This window comes from Lycium ferocissimum, chromosome 10 (genome assembly GCF_029784015.1).
Source record: "Lycium ferocissimum isolate CSIRO_LF1 chromosome 10, AGI_CSIRO_Lferr_CH_V1, whole genome shotgun sequence".
Lineage (NCBI taxonomy): Eukaryota > Viridiplantae > Streptophyta > Magnoliopsida > Solanales > Solanaceae > Lycium > Lycium ferocissimum.
Genome location: NC_081351.1, coordinates 16598168 through 16613333, shown reverse-complemented (window position 1 = coordinate 16613333; position 15166 = coordinate 16598168). Strand labels below are relative to the sequence as shown.

At 35.4% G+C, this 15166-nt stretch overlaps 1 protein-coding gene and 1 long non-coding RNA gene across 2 annotated transcripts; both read right to left on the bottom strand.

The window, feature by feature from the left end:
* Positions 1–4440: 4440 nt before the first annotated feature.
* LOC132032616 (uncharacterized) lies at positions 4441–6203 on the bottom strand. Its single transcript, XR_009408551.1, has 2 exons — positions 6011–6203; positions 4441–5905 (listed from the first exon to the last, which is right to left on the bottom strand). It is a non-coding gene; the product is annotated as an uncharacterized LOC132032616 (long non-coding RNA).
* A 1528-nt stretch (positions 6204–7731) lies between these two features.
* Positions 7732–14612, bottom strand: LOC132032615 (uncharacterized). The gene is made up of 10 exons (XM_059422264.1): positions 14360–14612; positions 13656–13828; positions 13240–13398; positions 12339–12488; positions 11603–11746; positions 10396–10552; positions 9919–10091; positions 9731–9786; positions 8061–8163; positions 7732–7949 (listed from the first exon to the last, which is right to left on the bottom strand). The coding sequence occupies exons 1-10, from the start codon at positions 14571–14573 to the stop codon at positions 7860–7862; spliced, it is 1419 nt and encodes a 472-aa protein (XP_059278247.1). The 5' UTR covers positions 14574–14612; the 3' UTR covers positions 7732–7859.
* Positions 14613–15166: the final 554 nt, after the last annotated feature.

Below are 15166 nucleotides of genomic sequence, written 5' to 3'. Positions count from 1 at the left end.
GGTGAATCAAAGAAAATGCCTTAACAAAAGTAAGTGTAGAATTCAAGGAAAGTATAGGCACTTTCCCAAATGTGTATCCTACCCGACCCGAAACCTACGCTACAACCCAAAAAGTCCTTTGTGATCTCCTAACAAGCATTTTTGAGTTGGAATAGAGAGAAAGTAAGGGCAAGCTTATGGTTTGACACTTGTAGCACTTGAGATTCTTTTGGAGTGCGAGCATTCTTTTATTTGTCCTTATTTATTAATGGAAATTTGTGTGTGAGGGACATCTTTTCTTGTGAGGGCATATGTGTTGTAACATTAGATTGGTGATAAAATCGCTCAAATTAGTTAATAAAATGTGCACGTGAGAGAGTAATCTCTAGACACGATGTGATGCTAGTGAGTGTCATAATGTCATCTTGAGCACAATTTTGAAAACATTGAAAGCTGATTGAAGGGTTTGAATTATCATGTGTGTAGTCTAATTATTGGTACCAACCAACAGTCATTTGAGTCCCATGTTTGTTAGTAGAGTCTAGTGGAGTCTTAGCTTTGTGTTGTTTGCTTGAGGACAAACAAAAGGTTAAGTTGGGGGTGTTGATAAGTCATGGATTTTAAGCTTTATACATCCACTACTTATGCCTTTTAAGAGTCTTTACAAGTATTTTTCTGTATTTCTACTAGGTTATTGTGTGTTTTCAGGATTTTTGAGTCCAGGACACAAAAAGGACAAAATGGCATAAAAATAGGGAAAAGGAGGCGAATAAGAGTTCGATGCGGCACCGCAAACTCTGGTATACGGTCGCATACTCATCCTCAGAATAACCAGTGAGTGGAGATAAATGCGCAAGTTTGCGAAGACTATGCGGCACCGCAAACTCGTTTTGTGGCCACATATTAACTGTCAAGAAGATCGAAGTTGCGGAGAGAATGTAGAGAGTATGCGGTCGCATACTCCAGTTGCGACCCCATACTTAGTCCGCAGGATATCATTAAAAGCCACTTTTGCACTTTTTGTCCTCCTTCTATAAATACTAGTCCTAGGTTTTTGTGAGCCACATTGAATATTCTCTCCACTTTCACTTTTTGTCTTCCATTAGCATTAAAGGCAAACTTTTTTGGGTAGTGAAGATTCTCACACTCCTTTTTGTCATCTTCTACATTAAACCATTGTAAGCATTATGAATGCTTTCTTTATCTTTGTTTTGCATTTAATGAAGAGAGTAGTTAAATCATTTAGCTAAGGTTGTGGGACCAAATGTGTTAGTTATGTGATTGAGTTTCATATTGACACTCTATTTTACGTGTTAAAGATGTTTTCAATTAACTCTTCAAGCTTTAATGTCTTTTAATGGTTGCAAACATTATTTGTGCCTATTTACTTACACTTTTCTTGGAAAAGAGAGTGTAAGTTAGGAAAAGAGCTAATAGCAATAATTTGGGGTTTTACACCTATCTAATAGCTTGAGCTAGGACTAGGAAATCTATTTGAGACTAAGTGGGTGTTCTCATGTGCAAAATTCTAAGGCTTGGAAAAGCTTAGTGATGAAATTTACTAATTTGGTTGGAAAACTTTTAGTAAGAATTTAGTAATCCATGGTCTATTATATCTACGCATATTAATAAGTTGATTTGATACCCAAGCGCATTACTTTCCATTGGAACTTAACCTTGGTCCCTTACCAATAGTTTACATTTTATAACAACAACTATTAGACATTAATGATCAAACTTCAAACCAATCACTATTATATTCCCCTCTCCCTTGAAATATACACTAATAGTCGAGCGTTACACTTAGCAAGTATATTTTTTCATTGTATTCTCAATGGGATTCAATCCAACCTTGTTGGATTCTATATTTGACAACGACCGCTTACTGCTAATATTAAAGGTGTAATTTGGGCGTATCAGACACATATGATATGAGTAGGGATAAATATAACGTATAAACATTTCAGATATTCGTAAATCTGTAGTACTAAATCCGATATCTAAACAGAAATCTATAAATTCTAAAAATAAAATCCGAAGTCCAGTCCATAATCCAAAAATCAAAAACAAATAATAAAAAGGTTGGATTCCGATTTGGATCTCGGATTGGCCTAAACTATGCCCGTCCCTAGATATAACACATAAAGACAAGTTAATTTCTAACCAGTGAAAATATAGAATGTGAATATTTTCTTTATCTGTTTAATCATTACTTTTGATATTTTCTTGTAATATGCTACTTATATATAAGGCAAAACACACTGAGGCCCTCATAGGAATAAATGGAAAAAAAAATATATGAGGCAAAATTTAGCTCCTATGTAATCAAAGATCGGCACATTAAACGAGTCTATGAAACCATAAGACAATTAATTAAATTGAGACTGTTGAATAAAATAGTTTTGGACACTAGTTAATTAACTGTGTATTAATTATTCCAACTCTTAACCGTAACATAATTTATGTAAATACCATTACGAGTGTTGGAAAATGCACACTACAACATCCCTATTTAAGTTAGGGTTTTCTATGCGTTGGAATTTATTATAATAACTTTTAGTTGTGGATATAGGCTATTTATCTGCTTTATACCGATTGAGATGGTGGAGTGCTGCTTTTTTCATCCCAAATACAATAGACAAGATAAGACAAAGAAGAAGAAGAAGAAGACGACCTTAAAATCGTCAAAATCAAGAATAACTTTCAAAGCAGAGATTAGAATCAGCAAAGAACACATCTTCATCAAGTTTTGTGTAACTCATCAAATGAATAATTTAAAATTATTTATATCATCTTAAAACATCTATACTGTTTAGAATGAGATACACGTACAACGCACGTGTCTAAAGACTAGTTATTGAGAAAAGTACAAGTTATAATCCATATTAAGTGAGGGCTATTTTTGACGTTTTAAATATACATACAATTATCCAAATTATTTTTGGGTGTTGACTTAAGATCAAGAGGGTTCCCTTTCAAAGGTGAAGGGCTATTACTGTAACGACCCTCTAGGTCATTTTGAGCTTTCAAACTTTTCCCCCCAAAATATCCTTCTGTAGTTTAATCTTGATATTTATGTCTCGCCAGGATGGATGACGCAGTTCCTAAGGCAATCGGGTGAGTTTCATATCAATTTTAGCAATAATTAATAGTTCCTAAGTTAAAAGAATGAGGAAGTTTCACCAAAGTCAACATCGGGAGTAAATGGGTCTGTATGAAAATTTCGTTGATTCCATTAGGTCCAGAATGTGATTTATGACTTAGTTGAGTCATTGGTTCGGGCCCAGAAGGGGTCGGGTGTGATTTGGTTCATTGGTTGAGAAACTAGTAAGTTAGGAATTAGAGTTGACCATGATCTACACCGGGTCAAGACAATCTATTTTCGGTGATTTCAGTGCGCGAGCAGGTTTGTAGCATGTTATACGACTGAAATGTATATTTGATTTGTGTCCCGGAGGTTCCGGTGGTTAAATCGAAGTTCGAAAGTAATTTGGCTGTTGTTGGTTTTCTGGTGTACATTTTGTGCTTCGTGATGATGATGAACGAAATTTTCAGACAAAAAAGCTTGCTTCGTGACCGCACCGTGGCGTGTCGCAATTGTGATGAAGGAATTTTGCTTGGACAATGTTTAAAAATGCAAATCGGGATTCTTTTGTATTTTGAGTTCTAGAACTCGGTTTGATATGATTTTGTGGAGTTCTTCTCATCTTCGAAAAAGGGTAAGTATCTACCTTTATTTTGGTGTTTCCCCATAATTATTTCCGTTGATTATCATTTTTATTCGTGTTTGTTTTGTAGAAATTGGAGTTTTTTAGCCCTAAATTTGGGAAATGATAAATCTTTGATTTGAGGGGTAATTCATTGATGAAATTAGTTGATTTTATGGATTTAGAACCTATGAGCTATGGATAACTCGATTTTGTAATGAAATTACAGTTGACCTTCGGCAATTGGGTTTGACTTTATGGGTTTTTTTGCTTCGATTAAAGTATAGCAATATGTGTATCGTTGGACTCATCTGAACTCGTAGAGTACTATTTTGACTGGATTGAACTCATTTTGCAAATTTGGACGAGGTAGAGCTCCCGGAAGGCTTAATTCTCGCTCGTATCGAGTTTGAGATCGTTTGAGATGTTGAGAAAGGGCACGTCCGTTCGTGAGCTTTTAGACTTCAAATCTAAGGCAAGTTGAGACATAATAGATTCTTTATGAAGTGTTGTATTAGCTAATGTAGTTAATTTGAGTAATAGGGAATTGAGGTACCATACTCGTGAGGTGACGAGCACTTGTGCGGGTATCGGTGCCATGTTATGAGTAAATTAATAGAAATGGAACAAACGTGTCACGACCCAAAATCTCAATGTGCCGTAAAAGCACCTACCTAAACCCTTAGGCGAACCAAGTAAAAGCTAAAGTATTACACCATAAGTTAAAAGCGGAATTTAAAGGAATTAACCTGTAAGTCAATAATAATAAGTCTAATATCTAATAATATAAATAAGTCTAAGCCATACATCTCCCAAAATATGGAAGCAAGAGCTACTAAATCCGTAATACAAGTCTGAAATACTACAAATACTGTACCCCAAAGGTAAAGACAGAAAGATAAGATACAAATGGAGTCCAGTGCTGCAGAATAGCCATCAACTCACCTAAACTCCAAGAAATGCCTCAATTGTCGGCGGGAACTCATCCACTGCTCGAACTCGAATCAGGCACACAAAAATGTTCAAAGAAGTGTAGAGTGATTATGGGGAACCATGTGTACTCAGTAGCATCGTTGATCGATCCTAAATTGAAACGATGACGACGGTTGATTCTTCTGATACTCACCTCCACACTTTGTTAGTAACAAGTAGTACAATTTATAATCACTTAAGCATTTTAGATAAGCAAGTCCACATTTCAATCAAGTCATAACGCTTGGTCCTTTACAATTATTCATATAAGAGTCACACAAGGACAACACAATCAAGTGTGTATGGTATGGAATGCAAATGAAATGCAATTCAATGGCCAATATGCACCAGTATGCACATGCTCGTGCAGCCCAGAATCCCAGATCCTCCATATCACATCGGGTGTAAGCCAATAGGCTATCATATCATCATCACTCCAACCATGTACCATATCCAATCGGGTCTATATGGACCATCTGTAGGATTCATCAATAACATGCCAATAATATCATGACAATGTATGAAATAGATATGCGTACAACATGCAATTGCTTAATATCAATTACATGCCAAATATAGTTTCTTTTTCATGATTTAGACGAGATGTAGAGTGATGAATGCACTGAATATCACAATAATTATTAGAGAATATGGCTATCATAAGCCCATATCATAAGCAACCATGCCAAACAAGTAGATTTATCACTACTAACCAATGTCCATAAGCTTGACATTATTTACTTCACAAGGTTATTCCATTTTTCATTTATTACCCATAACATGTCACTAGTACCCACACAAATGCTCGTCACCTCATGAGTACTGGACCCTTATTCCCCATTACGCCCCTTAATTATATTAGCCAACACAAACACTTCATAAAGAGTCTAGTAAGTCTCAACTTACCTTAGATTTGAAGTTCCAAAGCTCACGAATGTACTTGCCTTTCCTCAATGTCTCCGAACAATCCCAATCTCGATCTAAGGGATTAAGCTTTTCGGAAGCTCTACTGCGTCCAAATTCATCAAACGAGCTCAGTCTAGTGTTCTATGATGTTAAACGAGTCCAACAATACCCATATTGCTATACTTTAATTCGGAACCCAAAAAGGTAACCCCGAGCCCCCAAGGGCAAAACTGTAATTTCATCAGAAAATTGACTTACCCATAGTCTAGATAGTAAGAATCTCGAAAATCATTGAATTCCGTTCACAAATCGGCCTTCAATTTGATAAATTACTTGAAAACCTTTTTCCATGGAAAACCTCAATTTCTAAGATCAAATCATGGATGAAATTGCTAAATAAAGGTTGGGATCACAGGGAAATACTTAGAATAAGGTTGAAAACTTACCCCCGAGCCAAATCATGAAGAACGCCCTCGAAATCACCCAAATTCGAGCTCCCAAAATATGAACAACAAAGTTGAAGTTGGAAATTATTTCTGTCGAGGCATAAATTACACTTCGCAATCGCAAGGCACACCATCGCGATCGCAAAGCACAACCTAGACCCGACCCATCTTCCCTTCTTCATGGTCGTGACCTACCCACCACGATCGCGACTCATCCTGTCCTCTCTCATCGCGGTCTCGACTCCTTCTACGCGATATTCCGATAAAAAATTTGTTGTCTCCCATATTCTGATCAAACACCCGAAATTCATCCGGAACCTCTCGGACACAAACCAAATATGTATTTCAGTCATAAAACGCGCTACAGATCTGCTTGCACACTCGAAACACCAATAATAAAATATATGACATATCAGAAGTTCCAAAGTAATATGATTCGGACTTGGAGGGATGGATTAATTAAATAACCATATCAATCAATTAGTTTGGGTCAATTATGTGGCGGTTTTCTCCATCCACTTAATAAAAAAATAAAAAAATTTGTTCGTGAGAAAATGATCAAAATTGGCTTGTTACAAAGGAAAAAGGTCAAATTTTGCTCTTGAACTACGTGAAATAGTGCAAATTTGCATTTGAATTTTGACGAACAAGGTTATTCTTTCGGCAGTGGGACCACCGTCTTCTTTAACACTCAAAGCCTCTAACTGTTAGTATCACGAAAGGTGAAATTAACCATATTCAATTGCACTACCGAGTTGAATTCCAGCAGGTGTCTAAACTCTATCAACATAACACCATCGTTCGTCCTTTAAGATCACCAATGGTGATGTTAGAGCTCCACATCGACCTCCTACTACGAAAGTAAGCCCATATACACAATATTCAACTCCTAAAATTTGCAGCAATAATTTGAAGGTGGTGTTAGGGTGATGTTATTCTGATAAAGTGATGACTGCAGAAGTGATAAAAATGAGCGTTTGTCCTCTTTTTTGAGTCTTTAGGGGTGAAAAGTAGTGATGGGATAATGGTAGCCTTGTGTTCTTGAGAGTGAAATGAATTAATTATTATTGTGATGATCGATTTAGAGAGTCTAGGAATGATAGCTGGGAAACATGGTGGTCAAATTTAAACTATTTCACAAAATTTTACCAATTCACATAGTTTAAAGGTAAATCTAATCTTTTTCCGTGTTAAAGAGGCTCACATATTGGAAAAAATTCTATCCTTTTTCAACATGAACAAATCTAACACATTTTTATAACAATAAGGGTGAATCTGCTTCAACTATCAATGGATGACAAATTTAGATTATTATGCAAAATTTAGGGGCATATTTGAATCTTTTTTTCTTTTCTTTTTTTTCTTGGAGAAGGATAAAATGTTCACCATTTATCAAAATGTCACAATTTAGTTCTTTTTCCATTTGTAGTTTACAACTTGTAATAAGAAATAGTATATAATAGAGATTTATTCCAAGCGACAGCTTATGCTTCACGTTCCATATTTCATTTTACAAATTTTATTTCATGCTATTGTGAGTTCTATCCGAGATCTCTTGTTCATCACCCCATATTGTCAAGTAGTATGATTTTTTCAAGTGAGACGTGATGACAAATTTAATTAAAATAATCAATGATCTATTAGATAGCTAACATTTCAGTTGTTTAAATGATTCACTCAGACGTTTTTTTTTTTGAAACTGGTAAATTTAGATTCGCTCAGACGTCAAGCCTTGTTTATATGCACTTAATGGAGGTTTGAATCAGCCAGAAGGCTGAAAACACAATTACAAAGCAATTCTTATTTGTCTTTTAACGTTAAAACAGTTTTACACAGTGAGGTCACAAGATCACAGAAAATTCATTCTGTTTGGAATATGGATGCCTGCTCTCTTTATAAGTTCAGCAGAGGCATGTTTGGCCATTGATAGAACATTTTCCTGTGCATAAAAAAAAAACCTATGTGAAACTCATTCAGAGAATGAAATTTAACCTAAAAAAGTAAATGAAAGAGTAAGACTAAGTATCCACAAGAGGCTGTCATGCAATACCTCGTCTACGGTTGTGATTTTCTTATCTTTCATAATCCAACAGCCGTTGCACATAACAGAAACGATATTCTCAGTTCTCATGCAATAAACGAGGCTGGAAATGCTGCAAGTCATTGAAAGAAACTGGTGTAACATTCTGGTGATCACTAAACAGGAATAACTGAAACTACACTATATCAAATGAAACCAAGAAGAGAGAACAAACATATATAATATTATCCACAGGTTGCTGAGAGCTTGGTTTAGCATTATGGAGACAATATAGTCAATCTATGTAGTTCAACCATATTCCAAGGTTTTGCTACCTGAGCTACATAAACTAGAAAAAAAGAATGGGAAAATTGAAATACTGATGTTATTGTTACACAAAGGACGTTAAGATCAGCCCTCAAAAGATGATATTGAAATAGAGTACACAAGGGAAGTTATCCCTCAAAGAAAGCTAAAAAACGAAAATCAACGAAAGGGTGAACCCTTTTCCAAAGGTAATAGTTCAAGAGACCTCAATTTTATTTATACAAGGTAAGTTATGAAACAAGGAAGCCCAATCTATCGTAGTTCAACCATATTCCAGTTATTGCTAGCAGAACTACAACTAAACTATAAATCAAAACTAAGAAAAAAGAGCTAAAATGTTATTGTGACACGAGGAAAGTTGTGAACCCTCAATAAGAAATTGAAGAAAAGATATTATTGTTACACAGGAGAAGTTCTGAACTATCAAATGAAAGTGAAGAAGTATCATTTCTAATATGGCCAAACTTTCATTTCTGTAACAGTTTAAAAAACCTCAATTGCACATACCGAAGGAAGCTATGTAACCCCTCCCCCAATTTCCCCAACAAGTAAGATAGACAATGAAAAAGAAAGTGGAAGACAAAAACCTACTAAAATAATGAACCCTGGATTCAAAGGAAGTAGTTCAAGAAACCTCGAGTTCATTCAATGGCAGTATGATTCTATCTGATTGTAAATACAAAAGGATATGTTTTGAAATGTCAGCCAATGACGTGACATCCTAAAGAAAATCAAATTACTATATACAACTACATATTACACACTGGAGACTTCTCACTGGTGCACTTCTGACATTTTTGAGCAATCTTTTTCAACATTAGCAGCAAGAAGTCTGTGCCTAGTAGTCTAAGGTGAAAAATACATAAAAAGATGAAAGTGTATGCACTGGCTATGCTAGGTTGGTGGCACAACTTCACTTGAGAAAGAAGCCTGTACTTAAGGTACATTTGTGCTAAAGACCCTCAAAAATTAGTATGAGTGGCAACTAAGAAACAGTGTCAAGCAATGTGAAGATGCAACACTAATTGATGAATTACATGATAATAGTTGAAGTGTGTGGCCATCTCATCTAAAAGCTTAAGCTGTTAGAGAGAGAACACTTATATTTACTTAATTATATTCTCAATATGCCCCCTCATGTGTGGGCCTGATTCTTTTTTCATGGGCCAAGCACGTGAAAATTCGTTTTGATAATGGGTGGCATGAGATTCGATCCCAAAACCTCTACCTGCTCTAATACATGTTAAAGTGTGTGACTATCTCATTTAAAAGCTTAAGCTGTTAGAGAGCACACTTTTATTTACTTAATTATATTCTCAACAATAATAATGTTAATCCACAGTGTGCTTATTCTCCATTAAAATGATTCATACCAGTCATGAATTGGCATCATGGACCAAGAATAAGGATTGACCACAACGATATCAGCCTGCAAAGTAGCTCACAATAAGTAAACCTGTATGATGAGATCGGACAGCATGAAAATCTAATCACGCTCCCAGAATCCGGAGAAGAAGAAACTATAGCAGAAAAATAATACATAGGAATCAAGGTGTCTAACCTTCTTCCCAACCTCAAGTGAACCTATTTCCTTGTCCCAAAGTACAGACTTGGCACCATTTATTGTGGCCATTCTGAGGATTGTTTCAGCAGGCAAAGCTGTAGGATCAGTGGTTCCTGTGGAAAATACTTCACGGCCTTTGTTGATCAAAGAGGCCAGGTACATCTCATCAACTGCACCAGAATAACAACAGAGCATCACAAGAAATGTAGTAGCTGAAGAGATAGATACCAGCGAGCATATTAATTTTGCTAATGAGAAGCAAGATAAATGGATAATACAAGGATGCTGCGAAACTCATTCTTGGAAAGATGTGACATACACCAAGAAGAATCATAAATTATTAACATTTCTAAACAATAATAGAAAGAAAATGAAAAGCAAACATAGAAATATGCTAATAACATAGGGAGCTTAGACAACTATAACATGGAAGTTGAACAATGCAAAATATCAAGAATCGCAACACATCAATACCAATGCTCATTCTATTGTTTGATGGTGCACCATCTGTTCCCAAGGATACGCAAACACCAGCATTGAGCATTTCCCTAATGGGGGCAAATCCAAGCATTCTCATTGCAGCAGCAGGACAATGTGACACTTTGACTCCAGCCTCTGAGAGACAATCAACCTGACAGAACAGCAGTTACTTACAGAGACTTGAAAAGATGGCTTATTTTAAATCAAAAAACTAAACAAGATATTACTCCATCTGTCCCAATTTGTTTTGGACTCCTTCTTTTGGTCTGTCCTAAAAGATTGACATATTTCTGTACATGGAAACAGTTGATTTTAAGATTTTCATTTTATCTCTAACATGAATTCTTGTAGAGAAGAAAGAAATTCTTTGGCACAACGATATTTTTGGTACTTTATGCATATTTCTCTTATTTGTCAAAAGCCTTCCTTGTTCTCTTAACTCTGTGTCTACTCAAACAATACCAGACAAATTAGGAGATAGGGAGTACAGTATTACCCTCTCCCATTCATTAAAAAGTACTTCTAATATAACATCACAAGAATGAGGTCATAGTTATAAATTATATTGCAAACAATGTAAAGATAGGCTATAAGTTGAGTTTAAAGATTCAAACTTTAAACAGACATAATTTTGCACTTGTTTGACCATTTACACGATCTACTACAATATTTTGGGTCTTCTTAGAGATTTAGGAGTTGAAGTTGTCTTTAAGTGGTTTGGTCCAATACAATTAGCTAAAATTGCCCCTTTTCATTTTAGTCAACATATCCCTGCAATTAGTTGAGAATTTCAAAGTTCTATTACGAATAAATCAACAGCATAATTGGACCTAAATTCAGCCATAGTACTTATGTGAATAGCAATTTCAAGATTTAGCCTTTATTTAAATCTTTGTTTTGTCTTGTTTTGGGAGGGAGGTCTTCTGGCTGCTCCCATATCGTAGATTCATGGGGCCAAACCAACCACCTGCCATGTATATCAGCTCATAGGATGGACAATATAAAAAATAAAGTAGCCAGGAAAAGGTTCTCCAATATTTAGATCCATTCAAATTGCTTCTTTTCTCTCTCTTTAGTTCCTTTTTTTCCTCTTGGTTTTAGCCAGCCATGCTACCAATACACAAACGTGAGCAAGATGCACAAATTTAGCTGGCCGAACTAGTTAAGAAAGCGAAATCTCAGAAGAACACAAGAGGATTACCTCTTTCTCATTGACCCAAACAGTATGTGCTGCCAGCAAATTGTTCTGCAGGAACTTGATCTTCTCAAGATATGTAACAGTTCCATGATCAACTCCTCGAGTTTCAACAATCAGTTGGTTTTCATAGGGTATCTCTGCAATATGCTGAATAGTTGAGACATTAAGACACCAGTAATGTTGATAAATCCTTTTAACACTTATTCCCCTTGCATAAATTCTTTTTCTTTTTCTCCTTTAAGGGGCAGCAGAACGGCAGAGCCTCGATTTGAGGTTGACATTAGACAAATGCCTATTAATTTACTGTGACTGAATGCATCTTCTTTGATAGAAGAACATATTAATTTAGATTCACTGAATGCCAATAGGTTGGAAACGAAAAAAAAAGAAGATCATCATTAATAACCATTACCAGACATCACAGTAGGGGCAAGCTAAACTCTGAAGCTAAAATTATTAAATCTTTATTATTATATCTATTGTTTGGGTAAACTCTTAAATCTCACTAGTAGCAGAGGACATGCAGGATCAGAAAAGCTGAACATATTCATCCACTATACAGATTTCATTTTCTATTAACTGATGTAATGAAATTCGTAAAATGCTTAAACATAGTTAAGTCTGACGGCGACTAAAGACTTCATTTTCTCTTTGTTTCATAGATATTTTGATAGGAACCTTGTTTACATAAAAAGCTATCTGCATTTTAGTTGAGAGAGAGAGAGATGGAGAGAGATACCATGTGAATCCCAGTTTCTAGTTCTTTTGCTGTGTCTCTCGTCTCAATAAGTAACTGATCAGTTGAATTCATAATTTGCCGTATCCCAAGCCATACTTTGATACGTCCATCTGCTGTATTATGGTGTTTCATAAACAGATCCTTCTGCGACTGCACCCTTGAAATAACATTACATTCATAACTTTAAGCAACAACTTGCAGTTACACGGCTAGCATACAATTTTTCAAATTAGCACCTCTAAAATAACATTACCATGGAGAGTCTAAGCTTCAACTGGCAGTTAAGGAGCTAATAAAAAAAATTCAAGCTAAGGGTGTGTTTGGTATGGTGGAAAACATTTTCTAAAAATGTTTTACAATTTTTCATGATTGATTGGTCAAAATTTTTGGATAACATTTTCTCTAGGAAAACAAGTTCCTTAAAAATGAAGAAATGACTTCCCTAGTGGAAGTTGGGATAACAAGTTCTACAAGTGGCATTCCACATTGACTGTCTCCTCTTCACCCTCCAACATATCCCAACCCCACCCCATAGCCCCCATCCCCACATCCCATAGTATGTGCCTAGATTATATACAAAAGCTAATAATTTCTGCTTACATACCAAACACAAGAAAATAAATAAGAAACCTATTTATTTTCCAGGAATTTTTTTTTTTTTTTTTTTTTTTTTTTTGGTAAAGTATTTTCCAGGAAATTTTTTTCCTTGGAGAACATCTTCCTTCATACTAAACACACCCTAAATGAATTCAATACAAGAATAACAAAAGGAATCAATTCGAGGAATGCTGAAAGGAACAAAACATGTCTATTAAATGCTTGAAAACTTAATCAAACACATTTCAAAAGTGAAATTCAAACAACTGAAGACCAAACAAGTGAGGTAACATTCTTAGCCAACCTTAATACAATCTTCAGTAGTCTTAGCGGCCCATGAAGCTGGCAAACCTTCACCACAATCCATAATTGACTCGGTCAAACACGCACGCAAGCCTAATGCTTCAACTGCACTTGCCATTCCAGACACATGCTGACCTCCAGCTTCAGCAAAGCATGTAACCTGATTCCAACAACAAACAAAGATATAATTGTGAAAACAAACATAAATACATGGGATTTAAGTTATATGCACTGATAATGTAAACTTTACACTCTCAATATAATTAAACTGCTATAGCAGGTTACTTGCTAATTTTTTGCTTAGGGAATTACCTTCTAAGTCACTCAATTTTGTAAATATTGTTTACACGCCAGTACATAGAACTTAAACTCAAACAATTTTATAGTTCAACCTAGTATCACTCCAATTGTACTTACACCCGAGTGAATAAGTTCGATTCCGCAGAGTAAAGTGGAAATGTAGGAATCTTCTTCAGTCATGTTGGACTCGTAAGGCCAAATACGATCATGTAACCATGTTAACAAATCCACATCATCAGCTATTCCTCTCGCTAATTGCTGAGACGTGTGAACATGTGTGTTTATGAACCCTAAACAAAATATTGCATAAGTACCAAGCACTGTAATACAGTGAGCTAAGTTATGTGTAACATTCATATCAAAATTAAACATTCCAAATTCGCACAGGCTGACAGTGGCCAGCGCACTTTTTAACCAGGGTTCCACTCTGACTATCTATAATTGGAAATTTTCAAAATATACTCACTCTGTCCCAAAATCTATCTCTCTCTCTTTGCAAAATAAGGACATCTGATCAGCTCATGCTGTTATGCAGACTAATTCACAAGGTACTTGCTAGCTATGTTGCACGGACTCTCCGACAATGTTGTCTGGTGCGCATCGGATCCTCCAAAAATGGTCCAAAATAGTGCATTTTTGAGGATCGACTCTAAAAAGTATTGGAACTCACAGGTTCCTATTTACAAAATATTTAAGACACGTTTGGAGTAAAATGTAACAGAAGAAAAAAGAAGTTTTACTCTAGTACTAGTATGTGAAGTGTCTATATTTAATTGTTCATAGTAACTATTATCAAAGAGTAATTCAGTAAAAAAAGGGACCTGGGAGAAGAATTTGTCCACGTAGGTCAAGAACTTGATGTGAGAGAGCAGAAAATCTGGGGAGAATTTCGATTGATTTGCCGATGGCTATAATTGAGTCGTTTTGGATAACAATTGCACCGTCTCGATAAACACGAGTTTGAGAATCCATGGTTATAATCATAGCATTGTGGAGTATTAGAATTGAGTTAGTATTTGGCTTTGTTGCTTCCATTATTTTGATCAAATTCTAGTGCTGAAAAGTTAATGCCTAAGTCAATGAGCTGTTGGTTAGCAATACGGACTTCCTTTTGCCTCTTTAACCCACAATTTTACTTTAAGGGTGTGTTTGGCAGGAAGAAAAATGTTCTTTATGAAAAATATTTTTAGCACTTAGTCTTTATTTTTTTTATTCAAAAAGAGTGACCGCTTATCCATCAAGAAAGAATTAACCTTCCTTTTCCATATTTGCCCATATCAAGTGTTAAATAACCAAATCCAATACTTATTTAATTAGGGGCATTTTAGTCAAATTATTCATTTTTGCTTAGGAATTAGTATTTTCTTAATGGGCGTACAAATGACTAAAATGAACACTCTTTTTGATCCGGATGGAATATATAGTTACATATACAATTCATATATATTATTATAATAACACTAACAAATATTACAATAATGGAAAAAAGAGAATTTGCCCATGGAGGTTAATTAATATAACTTCATGAGAAAATTTGGGGAGAATTTCCAGGGTATGATTGAGTCGTTTTGGATGCCAATTGCGCCGTTTTGGTAAACGTGGGTTTGAGAATCCATGTCTACGATCAT

Coding starts and splice junctions, on each gene's coding strand:
- LOC132032615 (XM_059422264.1), bottom strand. CDS start 14,573: ATGGAAGCAACAAAGCCAAATACTAACTCAATTCTAATACTCCACAAT. Junction 12,489..13,239: donor CTACTGAAGATTGTATTAAG/GTTGGCTAAGAA, acceptor TCAAGGGTGCAG/TCGCAGAAGGATCTGTTTAT. Junction 7,950..8,060: donor AAATCACAACCGTAGACGAG/GTATTGCATGAC, acceptor TTTTATGCACAG/GAAAATGTTCTATCAATGGC.